Source organism: Acomys minous (genome assembly GCF_964271855.1).
Source record: "Acomys minous genome assembly, chromosome: 14".
Lineage (NCBI taxonomy): Eukaryota > Metazoa > Chordata > Mammalia > Rodentia > Muridae > Acomys > Acomys minous.
This window is the reverse complement of record NC_140496.1, coordinates 36373955-36388739: the sequence shown is the minus strand read 5'-3', so window position 1 is coordinate 36388739 and position 14785 is coordinate 36373955. Positions and strand designations below refer to the sequence as shown.

The following is a 14785-nucleotide window of genomic DNA, read 5'->3' as shown; positions in this document are numbered from 1 at the left end:
GTCTCGCTCAAGCTTGTGGTTCCCAGGCAGGTCTTACCGCTACCATTTCAAATACTAGGAGAGAGTGAGTTCCTGTCTGAGCATCAGCACCAAGGGCCAGGTTCAAACTGATGTGGCTCTGAGGCTGGGCTCTTTCTGCTTCTCTGCGCGCCACGTTGCACTTCAAAGCACCTAGGGAAATAAAGAGCTAGAAAACAGCAGTGTCACCAGCTACAAGTGGGACAGCAAGAGGGGGACCTTGCTTCAGGACACAGGAAACTTGCAGTGACACACTCAGAGGACAGACTGTTCCCCAGATCCCAGAGCACTCGCTGGGGAGTAGTGTGGGTCGTGGGTTCTCCTCCTGTGCTCTTCCCTCGTGAGCCAGCTGGAGCAGTGCTGAGTCAGAGCATCGCATGCACTAGCTCACCTAAATACCACCGAGTCCTCCATAGCAGCTGCTGTAGAGCCGACTTTGGAGTGGAGGAAACTGAGACCCAGAGAGGATTAGAGCCTTTTTGAGATTTACAAGCAGGAAGTGCCGCCTGGCTCACCTGGGTTACACTCCGTCGCTTCTGTATTTTCCTATTATCTCCTAGCCCTTCTGAGGTGGCTTGCCTTTTTTCCGGTGGCCTAGAAGTCTTCCCAGGCTTGCTGACCTCCAGGCCTGACTTGCAGGTAGAACACCTACCTCACCATGATCCATATTAGCTAACTGCATGCTCTGGGCCTCCCCACTGAGGCCCTGCAGTGTTTTAGGAATTAAAGATAAAACTGTGGAAGGTGACAGAAGTTCCCTGCTTTCCTTGAGCGTCCTTGTGGGAGGGATAGTGTAAGAGGACTTGCATCCTGTGGTGGCATAGGGACAAGCCATGCCAGGTGTTCAAGTGGGAAGTCCCGGGTGGAAGGAACAGCGAAGGCTCTGAGATGTGCTTGAAAAGGGAAGGCCGTGAAGCTGACAGAGGTGGAGTGAGGGGTGGGAACAAGCGCCTCAGAGGGCAGATGGTGGCACAGGAGCTTGCCCGGGAATGGGCAGAAGACACAGGAGGGCTTAGTGCATCTTCATCACAGGAGGCAACTTACGTGCTCTGAAGCACTGGCTCATTTTTTTTTTCTTTTCTTTAGTGGGATCCCCTTATCCTGTTAGGGGTCTTACTATCTTCAGCTGGTACCCATTGCTTCTGTCCCCTGGTCAGTCTTCACTAGGTCCCGGCAATTTTACTTGCCCACAATGTCTCAGGTTCCTGCCTTTGCCGGCACAGTTGAAGGCCATGTTTATCTCCCACCTGAAGCCTTTCAGTCTTGTCCTGACAGGTGCCCTCCAGTGTCACCAGAGCTGTGCTCTTAGAAATGTGTCCACTGTGTACCTCCTTGCTTTGTTCACTTTGTCTAGTTTCTCTAGTTTCCAAGGTAAAGTTAAACTCAGCATGGCCACTTACAGGGCAATTGGCAATTAGACCCAGACTGTGTCCAGACTCTTTCTTTTCACCTAACATGGCTCCGACAGGCACCAGTGTCTGAGAGCACCTTGCTCTTCTTTGACCCTGCTCTGCCCTCCTCCTTTCTGCCTTGTGCCTGCCAGTACCCTCCTCCCCTCCAGCGTCTGGCAGCCATCCTAAGAAAAATGCCCTTAATGTCCCAGGAAATCCCACTTACAAAGCATCATCACTTGACTGCTTTCTGCCTCTGCCGCTTCCCCTGGGGCCAGAGCTGCCGTCATCCCTGCTGCAAGGGCCTCCCAGTGTCTCCATTCTTCCTCTGCTTTAACATAACATCCGGAGAAATCTGAAAAATTTCCCCATTCATTTAGTGTGTGTGTGTGTGTGTGTGTGTGTGTGTGTGTGTGTGTGTGTGTGTGTGTGTGTGTGTGCATTTGTGGTGTCACAGTGCACAAGTGGAGGTCAGAGGACCATGTGGGTCATCAGGACTGGTGGCAAGTGCCTTTACCCACTGAGCTAGCTCACCCCTACCCGTCTCAGCTCTCTTAAGTAGCTCCATGCACTTCCTTGCTAAGCACCCTTTGATAACTTCCCAGCTTATTTCAAGTAGAAGTCTAGAAGCCTGGCCCTGGACATTGACTTATAAAGTACCATGTACCCCAACTCCTCTCTGATCCCCTTACCTGAATTCTTGCTTTTCCAGCCCCTCACCCCGCATTCTCTTCCCACAGTGGCATTCCACTGCCGTGAGCCAAGCATACTCCTGCCCCAAGACTTTTCCACTCTGATCCCTTCAGCTGAAGCTCTCCTACTCTTGAATCTCTGCAGGGGTGGCTTTCTCACTCTTGTAGTCTTCTGTCCTTGTGTCACCTTGCTAGAGAGATGTGAGATAGCCACACTAACCACAGCAACCCAGTCTTGTGCTCTCAACTTTATTTTCCTCTAAAGCACTCGTTGCCACCGTAATACTCTGTATTTTATTCATTTACATCTGGCTCTCTTTCCCAGAATAGAAGCTTAAAGAGTGTGAGGGGAGAGCGGAGCTTAGTGTTTTGCAGATGGTTTTCACATGGCGGCTGTTTAAGCCCCCAAGTGAGAATTTTTCTAGGTTTTCCTCCCCAGCTGTTCTCTGGCCCCAAGACTGTGCACTTGAACTTCTACAGTGGTAACGTCTTACTCCATTACTTTCCATTCTGTCTACGTAGTTAAAATACAAGATGTCATCTGTAGAACCTAGCTTTTATCAGCGTATTTATGGGCTTTGTCCGGTGTTCAGTGCATAAGAAGTGCTGGTTGGATGTTAAATAAACACACAAAACAGCATGGGCTGTTGATGAATGAATGCGTGAGCCAACACTTTGCCTTGCTAGCAGAGCACTGATTTCACCAGGCTGGCTGTGGCAGCTATAGCAGGTCCTATGTGGGTCTTCAGAACTGTGCTTTCTCTAGGCCCAGGTTGGCATCACTCAGCTGGAGGCTGGGCCATGTGAGTGTGTAGCCTTTTAGTGAGGAGAGTTGCAAAGATTTTAAGTAAAAAAAAAAAAAATGTTGAAACTCTTATGAAGGACAGTGTGCAGGATGCTCCAGAGTGCAAAGCATGCAGTGGCACCAGCAGAGTCTATGACAGTAGGTTACAGATGGGCCGTCTTTGGACTGAGCCACTAACATAGCCAGGTGGAGGCACTTCCCAGGCTACTTGCAGGCTCTGTTCTCTCAACTGAAGATTAGGCTTGTGTTGGGCCTCATTTGAACTTGCCTCCTGTAAACAAGTGGTGTATTCACCCAACACCGTGTCTGTCTTCTCTGAATGATGATGTTCTTTCAGACCAACTCTTGGTAGAAGAAGTAAGATAGAATTTTATGTAATGCGTTAAGATGGGCAAAAGATGGAGCCTCCTCTCTGGAGAGACAGCATTGCGGATCTTCCGAGGAGTTCAGTATTGGCCTGTTGTGGCTAAGTTACCATTCCAAATACTAAACTAAACATCACCTCTTATGCCCTCAAAGTGTTCCTAGATCTCAGGAAATATAGTGTGCAACCAAACCAGTGATAATGTATCCTCACGAATGTGTACTCCCTGGAAAACTTCAACAGCATTAATCAAAAAAAAAATTACACTAACGTATTTGACAATCTGCCAACAGCTGTTCCAAATTACCGTGTGCTATCTGGTGTTCCTCATGTACCTGTCTGAGCGGAACGTGAACTCGCTCGCCTGACAGGGCGAACTCAGATTATTTAATGTTCCTCTCTTCTCCAAAGTTACTTGCTGTTCTCTCTAAAGACAACTCTTAGCTAATGTTCCGTAGCTCTCTGTGCATCAGGCCCTAGTTTAAGCACTGTATGAATAGTTGATGAGGACATGCTGGGCGGGCGCTCTCTCCCACTCATCTTCTTGGAGATGGTGGCAGAAGGAACGCACCATCATTAATTGTTCTCGTCATGGGAACTAATCCTTGGAAGAGCAGGCACAAAGGCAGGCCTTCTGAAGACGGTTGAGGATTCTGAATCATTTTTATCATATCATCAAGAATAAGTTTCTGGCAAATGTAGGAATTGCCATGAAAATAGATTCAAATAGTCTTTTCCATGACGTTTTTCTTATTCAAAGTAGTTTACCTATATTTTAGAAAACCGTGTAAGTGTCAAAGAAATAAAATTGAAACATACAGAGTACACGCCCATCGGGCAGCACTTTCAGCTTTTGACCCCATTTTTCTCCCATCTGTTTTTCTGTACTTATGTCTTTTCAAAAAAAAAAAATTAAAAATTGTAAGCTCTTGTTATCTTTGCATGTTTTATTTTTTATTTTTAAGATTATATTACATCATTTTCTCCCTCTAAACCCTCTGATGTACATCTATCTTTGCTCTCTTTTAAATTCATGGCCTCTTTTTCTTTAATTGTGTGTGTGTGTGTGTATGTGTGTGTGTGTGTATGTGTGTGTGTGTGTATGTGTGTGTATGTGTGTGTGTATGTGTGTATGTATATGTGTGTATGTGTGTGTGTGTATGTGTGTATGTATGTGTGTGTGTATGTGTGTGTATATGTGTGTATATGTGTGTGTGTGTATGTGTGTGTGTATGTGTGTGTGTGTATGTGTGTGTGTATGTGTGTGTGTGTGTGCGTGCTATACATATATATCTAAATTCATAATGGCCTTTTGCTAAGAATGTTAATTCTATTTTTACCATATAGATTGCAAATGTTTTTTAATTAGAGCTTATTAATTGTATGCTTCGGTTCATACAAATATTTTAAAAATATACATTCAAATCCACTAATCCTTTAAAAAAAAGTCTTTGACACATTCTATTTATAATCCGGACAGCATAATACACATAGAATGGTACCTGTAGAACCTCTTCAGTCCTCCCAAAAGGTCTTTCTTTGTTTCCTTTCCATTCAGCCCTTTTCCACCCGCAGCCTAGACTTATACTAATTTGCTTTCTGTTATACTTTATTATTCTTCTTTCTCTACTGTTCCTTCTCCTCCTTTCTCTTCTCCATGTTATGAGACAAGATAGGGTTCCAGAATGTTCTCTGTATTGTATTACTGTCTTCCTGGACTATGTAGGTAAAAAGTGTGATATTGCTGTCTCCAATTTCAGTTGGGATAAATGAAGTAGAGCAATTGTGAGTGCCAAGTGGATGTCTGGCAATCTCAGTGACAGTCCACAGCAGTGTGCCACATGCCACTGCTCTTGTCATGTTAGAGTTGTGGTCATATAGCTCACAGAGGCATCTGAGCGGCAGGACTACTTATTTAGTGCTTTTGTATATTTCCTATAGCATCTTGCAGGACAGCCGTCTGCTCATGCTCTATGTAAATGAGGCAGAATGGTCTAGGTTATGCCATAGTGACAAACAGCCTGTTGCCTGAAGACCTGGGTATGGATCCCTACTACCCATGTAGACAACCACAAACCATAGTGCACATCTGACATCCTAGGGTGAGGGAGGTGGAGGCATGCCATCCCTGAAGCTCATTGGCCAGCTAGCCTAGCCAGTCAGTGAGAGACCCTGTCAGTGAGTGATCGAGGAAGATACCTGACCTTGGTTTCTGGTTTCTATACATGTATGTACACAGGCACACTTCACCTGCGTGTATACATGCACATATGCACCTGCATGCACACATGCATCTGCATGTACACATGCACATACGAACCTGCACACATGCACCTGCATGTACACATATACCCATAGGGATAAGCATGTTTTACCTCCCCATGCAGGAAGTTGTGAACAGTACAGTGGTCTGAGGACAGGCTTTTACTTGAGGACTGAGCCTAAAACTAAGAGGGAGCATGTTAGATTAAATTTTATAGGTGCAAGTGCAAATCCTGTGAATAGAAGCCACAGTGGTGCCGGAAAAGCCAGAATAGTCCTGAGCAGTGTCAGTGTGTGTTTCTGGATTAGTGGGTGGCACCTTCCTGTGACACCAGTAGGATTGCCTTTCATAGAATATTCTGGGTGCACTAGCATCATAGTCATAAATCAAATTGTCATGTCTCGTGTGCTCATAGAACTTGTGTACTCACTTCCAGAGAGGTGAGTTTTCTTTAGATGAGTGTATTGAACCAGAAGCCAGTTTGCCAGTAATTGGAAGGGGTTCAGTCAGACAGTTAAGATTACTCCTGCTGGAGACAGACAGACACTGCAGCCCAGAGGCTTAAATCCTGGGCTGACATTTACCAGTGTGACTTGGGGCAAGTTTTTCTGGTGCCTGGATGCTTCAGTTGTTGTATCTGCAAACTGGAGCTGCTAGTGTGTGTCGAGCTGTGAGCAACTAGCTAGTCGACGTGAATCAGACCACCTGGCATGGAGTAAACATTTGACAACAGGCAATAGTCAGCTCATGAGTACAACTGTATTTTCTGCAAAGCAGAAGGCTGCGAGAGAGAGTGGAGGTGGGGTGAAGTGGGCACCGGAAGCCTGAAAGATCAAAGGCCAGTTATTCACCATTTTCTGTTGTGTTGAAGCTGATTGGTAGTTAGAGTGCTCACTGGAGAGTCTCCCATCGTTTGCTTTGTGTATGCTTTTTCTTTAGAATGGCAAGATAAGAACCCTGCTGGGAAAGGGTACCAGGCAGTTAAGTTTCTCCCGGCACTTTTAGAAAGAAAACAGACTTTTGGAAATAATAAAATGATAGCCATCCATAACCATTTCCCCCACCTTGGTTTCATTTTAGTGGCAGCTGAAATATCCTAAGCTGGTTCTCCGGGAGGCTGGCAGTATATCCGAGGAGCTGCATAAAGAGGTCCCCGAGGCCTTTCTCACACTGCATAAGCATGGCTGCTTGTTTCGGGACCTGGTCAGGATCCAAGGCAAAGATGTGCTCACCCCAGTGTCTCGCATCCTCATCGGGGACCCAGGCTGCACCTACAAGTACCTGAACACCAGACTCTTCACAGTGCCCTGGCCAGTGAAGGGCTGCACCATCAATTACGCCGAGGCTGAGATCGCTGCTGCGTGTCAGACCTTCCTCAAGCTCAATGACTACCTGCAGGTCGAGACCATCCAAGCCTTGGAAGAACTGGCTGTCAAAGAGAAGGCTAACGAAGATGCTGTGCCCTTGTGCATGGCAGAGTTCCCCAGGGCTGGCATGGGGCCATCCTGTGACGATGAAGTGGACATTAAGAGCAGAGCAGCCTACAACGTGACTTTGCTAAACTTCATGGATCCTCAGAAAATGCCCTACCTGAAAGAGGAGCCTTATTTCGGCATGGGGAAAATGGCGGTGAGCTGGCATCATGACGAGAACCTGGTGGACAGGTCAGCTGTGGCGGTGTACAGCTACAGCTGTGAAGGTATGGTCTGCTTGCTCTGGGGGGAAAGCATGCCTGATGGCTGTGTGACCAGGGTCATTGGGTCTCTGAAGACCCATGCATGTCTGCGTGTTGGGTGTCCTTTCCTTCTCCGTCCTGTCTCATCAGTATGTCTGCAGAGCATTCCCCCTCCCCCACCTAAGTGCTCCCCGGCTCAGTGTTCCACCACATTCTGCATGTACTGTCATTCTGTCTTGCTGCTGCTGTTGTCGCCGCCGCCGCCCAGGAGAGCAACAGTTGGATCCGTACAGCCAATTGCTGCTCTCTGAAGCCCAGAGCAGACTGTTCAGTCACCACAATTAGCTTGCTGAGAGAGAGCCAGGAAAACAGGGATCTGTCAAGGCTCCCCTCCTCCCAGCTCTCGCAGGTGCACGTTCTTACCTTGCCAAAACGCTTCACCGTGCCTGACATCAGCATCTTGGTAGTCGGGATCTGTCAGGTGTGGACTTGTTCTTGGCTTCCTATCATTTTTATAAGACCCTCCTTGGCAGAAGAAGCAGTTACATGGCCCCCGTAAGCAGACATTCCAGTGTCTCTGCCTTTTCTAAGGTTCCGATGCTTTAGAACAGGGAGTTGTAGATTGCCAGCTTGGTTGACCCACTCATCTTTTGCTGATCTTCTGCTTCTCTGTCAAGGATCCCCTAGAGTTTCCAGCACAGGGTTACACAAAGGCGCCTGTGTGTGGAGCACAGCAGGACCACTGACGTCTTTATCGCCCGATTATTAGGCAAAGGAATAAAGTATTAGAACTCCCTTTGCAAAATGAGAGTACTAAGTCCTTTGAGAGAATGAGCTAGAACTTTTAAGGTCACTGTTTTCTGACAGTTCCAGTAGCTTTATTAGATTTCGGTTGTTGTTAAGTGTTTTTTGTTTGCTTAAATGGCTATTTTGGAAAAATGACTTGAGAGCAGGGGAAAACAATCTATCTCATGACACTCTGAAATTTCTTCATTTTTCTAGTCTCAAAAGTTTTCACAGGATAATTAATATCTTTTCTAAATTTACCTTGGGATTTCAGGCCAATACAAGGAACAAGTTGAATGGTTGGAAATTTCACCAGTTTCCATAACATCTTGATTAGTGATAGCAACATAAAAATCCCTTGAAGGAATTGAATGCTGTCCGAGAGGAAAGAGCCAATGCCCTCTGACCTCAGATATGGCCCTGCTTGGGATTTGAGAACTGCACGTGGATCTGTGGGGTTGGCTAGCTCTTTCTGAGGTGGCAGCCTTCAGAACCCGCTGCAGTGCATGTGGCACCTGCCTTTGTGCTCCAGGCTGCACTTAATTGTTCTGTTGTACTTCCTTTTCATGGCTGATCAAGAAAAGAATGTAAAATTTTAGCATCTATGACTGGGAGTAGTTAAGACTAGCAAAGAGATTAAAAATGCAAATTGTATATATATATATACTTGTTGGGCTGGTGGAATGGTTCAGGAAGTTAAGGCACTTGTTGCTAAGCTTAACTACCAGAGTTTGGTTCCTGAGAACCACATGGTAAAAAGGGGAGAACTGACTCCTGCAAATTGCCCTCTGACCTCTATAGATAGGCTGAGGTGTGTGTGCATGCACACACGTTCATACACACACACACACACACACACACACACACACACACACACACACACACACCGGGAGTGGGGTGGGGAAGAATGAAATAATCAAAACTTTTTTTTTCCTTTTGGTTTTTCAAGATAAGGTTTCTCTGTGTAGCTTGGCTGTCCTGGACTCACTTTGTAGACCAGGCTGGTCTCGAACTTGCAGAGATCTGCCTGTTCTGCCTCCCAAGTGCTGGGATTAACATTTTTATGTGCAATTACTAGCTGTAAAAGAGGCTTGCAGAATTGCAGTCTGTAAGAAAAGAGCTGTGCAGGTCCTTTGTTCTCCTAATCTCCAAGATGCTGGGACTCCATCAAATAATAGTGACTGCACTTGGGGGTGCTTCCCTGAGCACCTGCTGTGGCCAGACTCTGTCGTAAGCACTTCACGTGTTGAGCCCCTGTCATCTTGTTCACAGTACCCAGGGTGTATAGTGTAGAGATGAAGCACTGTCGTGCTCCATGAACGGCTGTTGTGCTCAGTGGCCACATACATGATGTTGGCCTTATAGGCTTGTAATGGGTCTGAAATGTTTCTGTCATCTGGTCACTTTGCAATAGCACAGCACAGTGAGTCACTACTAATGCAGGTGAACAAACCGGTGATGCTGTCCACCTTTCAGGAATAGCACATCCTGTCACGTCCGCATTCCCGGGTAATAATCATAAACGACTGCGTGGTTCATGTATTTACTAGGTTATCTTTTCTGTATTGTTGTTTTACTGTGTATTCCCTCTATACACTAAGAAGAAAGTTACTGCACCACTCTGTGCTGTGGTAAGTGTGCAGTAGCTTCATTCACCTTGTATTTATACTGTCTCTTGAGGCCTTATGAAGTGATTGGCTCGCATCATCTAGGCTCGGCCGATTTCACTCTGTATTGTTCTTACAGGGATAAAATTCCCAGGGACATAATTCTCAGACTGCATCTGTATTGCTAAGAGATGCATAACCGTCCTTGTTGTGTTCTCATTTATCAGATGAGGGAACTGGGCCACCTGTTGCCTCTAATGCAGCTAGCTGGGGTAGGGCTAGGTTTCAGACCTCAGGCCTTTGGCCTTCCAGGATTGATTTCTAAGCTGTGCGACTTAAGGGCCTGCATTTCCTATCTGAACAGTGTAGCTGCTTGAGGAATGTGGATTTTTAAAATGTCCAAGTGTCCAGTTTCTAGAGAGGTTGAGGGGTTATTCTGGTAGCCTTCCTTTCTGCTGCTAACTCCTTCCTTTGTCCCCTCATCCGGGTCTCTTCGCCATGCTTGTACTTCGCAGCACACACGCTGGGGGACCGGAATGGGTCGGATGAGTATATTCTGTGAAATGGAGCCCTCCTCTGCCATCTCTGTGTCTGTGCAGGTTAGAGACAGGTGGCATGCAAACCAAGTACCTCAAATGACCTGGTGGCTGGCTGTCTTCAGAGTGACGAATGATGTGTGTAATTTTCTGGCCTCTTTACATCTTCAGCAGCCCTGTGGTAAGGGTGGACTTTAAGAGAGCCTTTGGGTCCAAGTCTTGTTGAGGGCTAAAGAAGTTAGAGCGGGTGGAAACACTGAAGACTGCACTGTTTTCTGTGCTCATCGCTAAAGTGTTAGTGTAGGGCCCCAAGGACAGGTCACATCTCTCCTTGTCTTGAAAGCCTGGGTGATGCCACTGTGGATGCATCATTTCGTTCTAGCCTCCCAGGGGAGGCAGGCAGTAGCTGCACCAGGCCACAGTCACAGAGTGAGGGGTGCCAGGCAGAAAGCGTGGCTTACCCATGGAGTGCACTGGGAGCTCAGAGCAGAAGTGATTATTTCCTGCTGAACTTAGATGAGCCGCAGCTTAAGGTCTTTGTGGACTTGCTCTCACTACCTTTGCTCAGGGAATCTTGTGTAGATTTATAATGAGCTGATCATTGCTCTTTGCTCTATTTTCATGAGCAGAAGCCATTGAGAAGTAATTTGTATAGGATATGTGTAATTATATTCTAAATTCATTGGACTTCACGTGCATTTCTAGCTAATAGATGTCTCCAGGAGGAAGATTGAAATGGTACACTTTTTAATCAGGAATGGCTTCAGGGAACCATATGTAAATAGACAGAGTATTTGATTTTCATATATTCCAGGCTTGGTGGCAATTGCTTGTTACTCCTAGTTATAAAAAAATGAATTTTAGTAGGGAAGGCATTAAAACTTATAGTTAATATTGTCCAAAACCCTGTTCTTTGATTGGAACGCCTTCAAAGGTGCCGCTCCGACCTTAACTATTGGGTACCATTTTACACTGGAGCACACACATGTGTGTATGTGTGTAGTACACAGGCTCACTGCTTGTGCATATGCATCTGGAGGGCAGAGAAGGACCCGGAGTATTCTTCTACCACTCCCCCTCTTTTTGCCTTGAGACAAAGTCTCTCTGTGAGCTGGAAGCTCACGGACTTCAGTGCTGGGGTGACATAGTTACATGGCCACTGGGGGTTTTGTACTCATGTTGTAGAGGAAGCATCGTCACCCACTAAACCATCTTCCCTTTTTATTATTATTATTATTATTATTATTATTATTATTATTATTATTATTATTATTATTATATTTTCTGGAAAGGAGCAATTCTCTGTCACATTGTCTTTATAGGAAAAGCAATCTATAAAATTTTAACTAGTGCCCAGTGTTACGGATCCTCTTCTTTAGTTTCTGGATCTCTCTGGAAGGACAAAGAGGCTAATGCATGCATTCTTGTGCAGTGTGTGATAGTCTAGAAAGTAAAGGCTCTGCAATAACTTTCTTATGGCTCCCTGGCTCCTATGTGGGGCTCTGATTTGGGGAAAGATGAATCATTTCGAGGGTGAAGTTTGTTCAGCTGATTCTTAAATCTTCACTGTGAAGTGGGTAGCCTCGGACTCCCCAGCTTATCATTAACATGGGGGGAAAGTAGCTTCTAATTGTAGGTAGAGGTTGATTGAAAGCATTGGTAAGTCTTTAAAATGTTGTTTATTTGTTGGTCTCACCTGCTAGTCTCTGTATCTAAGGTCTTAGAACTGATTTGATGTATGTTTGATTATTTGTATTTTGACGTCTTTGCACAATTCATTTGGTTCTGTAAATGTTGGGTGCTCCTCCCACTTTTTACCATCTAGGAAATTGTCATGTGTTCACTCAGTAGTCCATACATACCTGATTGCCAAGCAATAGCTAGTAGTTGTATAAGAAAGTTAGCTAAGCTTAACTCAGAGAGTGAGCCGGTCAGCAAGCAGAATTTCTCCTTGATCTCTGCTTTAATTCCTACTCGAATTCCTGCTCTGACTTTCTCAGTGGTGGACTTTGACCTGGAAGTATAAGCTGAAATAAATCCTTTTTCCCCCTGAGTTGCTCCTGGTCATGGCATGTGTCAAAACAACAGAAAGCAAACTAGAGCACTCACATCTTGCTACTTACTCCCTTCCTGATAACTACTTAGGCTGTTTCCATCTTTGTTTTGTGAATTGTAGTGGGACTGTCTTGGCCTACCAAGGGTTAAATAAGACACGAAGATTTATTATTGTTTATAAAATCTTAGGCACTATAGCCGGGCAGAGTCTCAGCTATTCTAACCTGACAAACCCTAGACTATGTCCCTCCAAGTAGCCCGTTACCTCTCTCTCAATCAGCCCCTCATTCTGCTCCCAGAGCCCCTCTCTCAGCCCGATGTCCCACCTTTTTTCCCTTGCCTAGGTATTGTCCATTAGCTCTGTATTAAGGCAGTCAAAAAGTGATGGAGTAAGAGTTTGTATAAAATACTGAGGCAGGTGAAGAGCCCTAAGAATAACAGTACCAAAGTACTCAGCTAGCTGCTGGGACAGAATTTAGGATTGAATAATACAGAGACAGCCTTTCCACAGTGCACAAGAAGATGACCCCAACAGTGAGTACTACTCTGAAGAATTTTAAGTTTGTGCCTGTACTCTTCTGTGTCTGTCGTGTACATAGGAGTGGAAGTGCTGGGTCAAATGATAATCCTGCTCTTTGTTTTTAGGAACTGCAATTTGTTCTCTACAACTGCAGTGTCTTACATTTCCACCCATCTCTTTGCCATCCAGACTTTTCTTTTCTTTGACAGTAGCCGTTCTAGTGTGTGTGAAATGGTACTGGTTTTATGCACACGTCCCTGGTAACGCTGAGCATTGTTTCTGTGTCGTCATCCATTTATATGTTTTAGGGAAGTGTCCATACAGTCTTCTGCTCATTTTTAATCAGAATTTTATCAGGTTGGATTAGTTCTCTCACAGACGTGAAGGATATACCTTGGCTTGAAGTTTCTGAAGGTGTAGCTGTCATGGAAAGAAAGGCGTGGCAGCAAGAGCCTGAGCCAACCAGGAAGCAGAGCCAGGACAGGAAGTGAAATCCTGCTGTAGATATTAAGGCCCACCCCAAAGTGACCTACTTCCTTCAGGGAAGCTCCACCTCCAAGAGTTCCTCAACCTCCTAATAAAACAGGAGCTGGGGACCTGCCTCTGCCTCCCGAGTGCTGGGATTAACGGAGTGTCCCACCACTGCCCAGTGCATGTGATTTATTTCTTGATGTGGGTGCCAGGTGAAGGGGTATATTTTGATAAAGAACAATTCATCTGCATTTATGGCATTTATGCTGGTCTTTTTTCTAACTTGTTAAGTTGGAAGTTAGGAAAGCCTCAGAGTAGACAAAAATTATTCAGAACTATGGAAAATAAGTAAACAGAAAAGGAGCCTCAACAACCTTCATATGAATTCTAGGAAAGAGGAAGAAGTAAATAATCAACAGAGTTAATTTAAGAAAATATTCAAAATTAAAAGACACATGCTCTGAGTTGAAAGGTCTATAAAATATAAATATGACAGATGAAAAAAAAAAGTCACTGTGGAACCAGCAAAAGGGTGAAATAAATGATGAAAAACCCCAGCACTATCCATATGAGTAGAAAATAAAATATTTTTGTGTTGTATCCTAAAAATGCTAAGGAAAAATTGTTTCCTGCCGTGATTTCTATACACAAAGTAAGCACATAGTAGAATAAAAATAATTTAAGACCTTCAAAGTAAAAAATGTCCATCCTGGGTCATGGAGATGGTTCACTGAGTAGAGGGGCTTGTCATGAAGCCTGACAGCCAGAGGTCAGCCTCAGGGTGCGTACGGCGTCACGAGGAAACCGATCCTGCAAGATGTTCTCCTACCTCTGCACATACACACAGCACGACACACACAGATACACACACACACAGATACATACACACACAGATACACACACACACAGATACACATACACACACAGATATACACACACAAACACAGATACACACACACACACACACACAGATACACACACACACACACACACACAGATACACATACACACAGACACAGATACACACACACACACACACACACACAGATACACACACATACACAGACACAAAGATACACATACACACATAGAGACACAGAAACACACACAGACATGAAAAAATAAATGTAATATTTAAAAATACAATTCCATCCTAAGAACTCATTCTCTAGCTTATTTGGAGAACATGTCCCACCAAAGCCAGAAAACAAGTAAAAGGGTGTGTGAGTGAGGGTGAGGGGTCTGAAGAATCACGAGACAAAACAACCACCGCACTGTGCTGCCGAGACTACAGAAGACAGAGCTCATCGGGTACAGGCGGTGGCCAATCCCAGCCAGCGCAGATCAGATGATCCTGAAAGATGTCACTCCAAAAATGGGATCCTGGCACAAGAGCTGATGAATCTAAACTTGCAGAAAAGAGATTTAGACGGGTGGTGGGGAGTAAGTGTGGGGTTTAACTGGTCTTATGTGCATAGAAAACTGCGCAAACAGAGAAGAAAAGGCTCTCACTAACACAGGAAAGGCTGCAGAGTTGAAAAGCACAGATTATTAGATGTGCTGAGCAGCATTTTCACAGACTGATGACTATGAGGGTTGAGT

General features: G+C 45.1%; 1 protein-coding gene across 1 annotated transcript in view; it reads left to right on the top strand.

The window, feature by feature from the left end:
• FTO (FTO alpha-ketoglutarate dependent dioxygenase) overlaps positions 1 to 14785 on the top strand; it is a 357684-nt gene that overhangs the window by 99086 nt on the left and 243813 nt on the right. The window contains exon 3 of the mRNA XM_084756998.1: positions 6614 to 7232. Within this exon, the coding sequence (XP_084613124.1) occupies positions 6614 to 7232 (619 nt within the window). The remainder of the gene's footprint in view (positions 1 to 6613; positions 7233 to 14785) is intronic.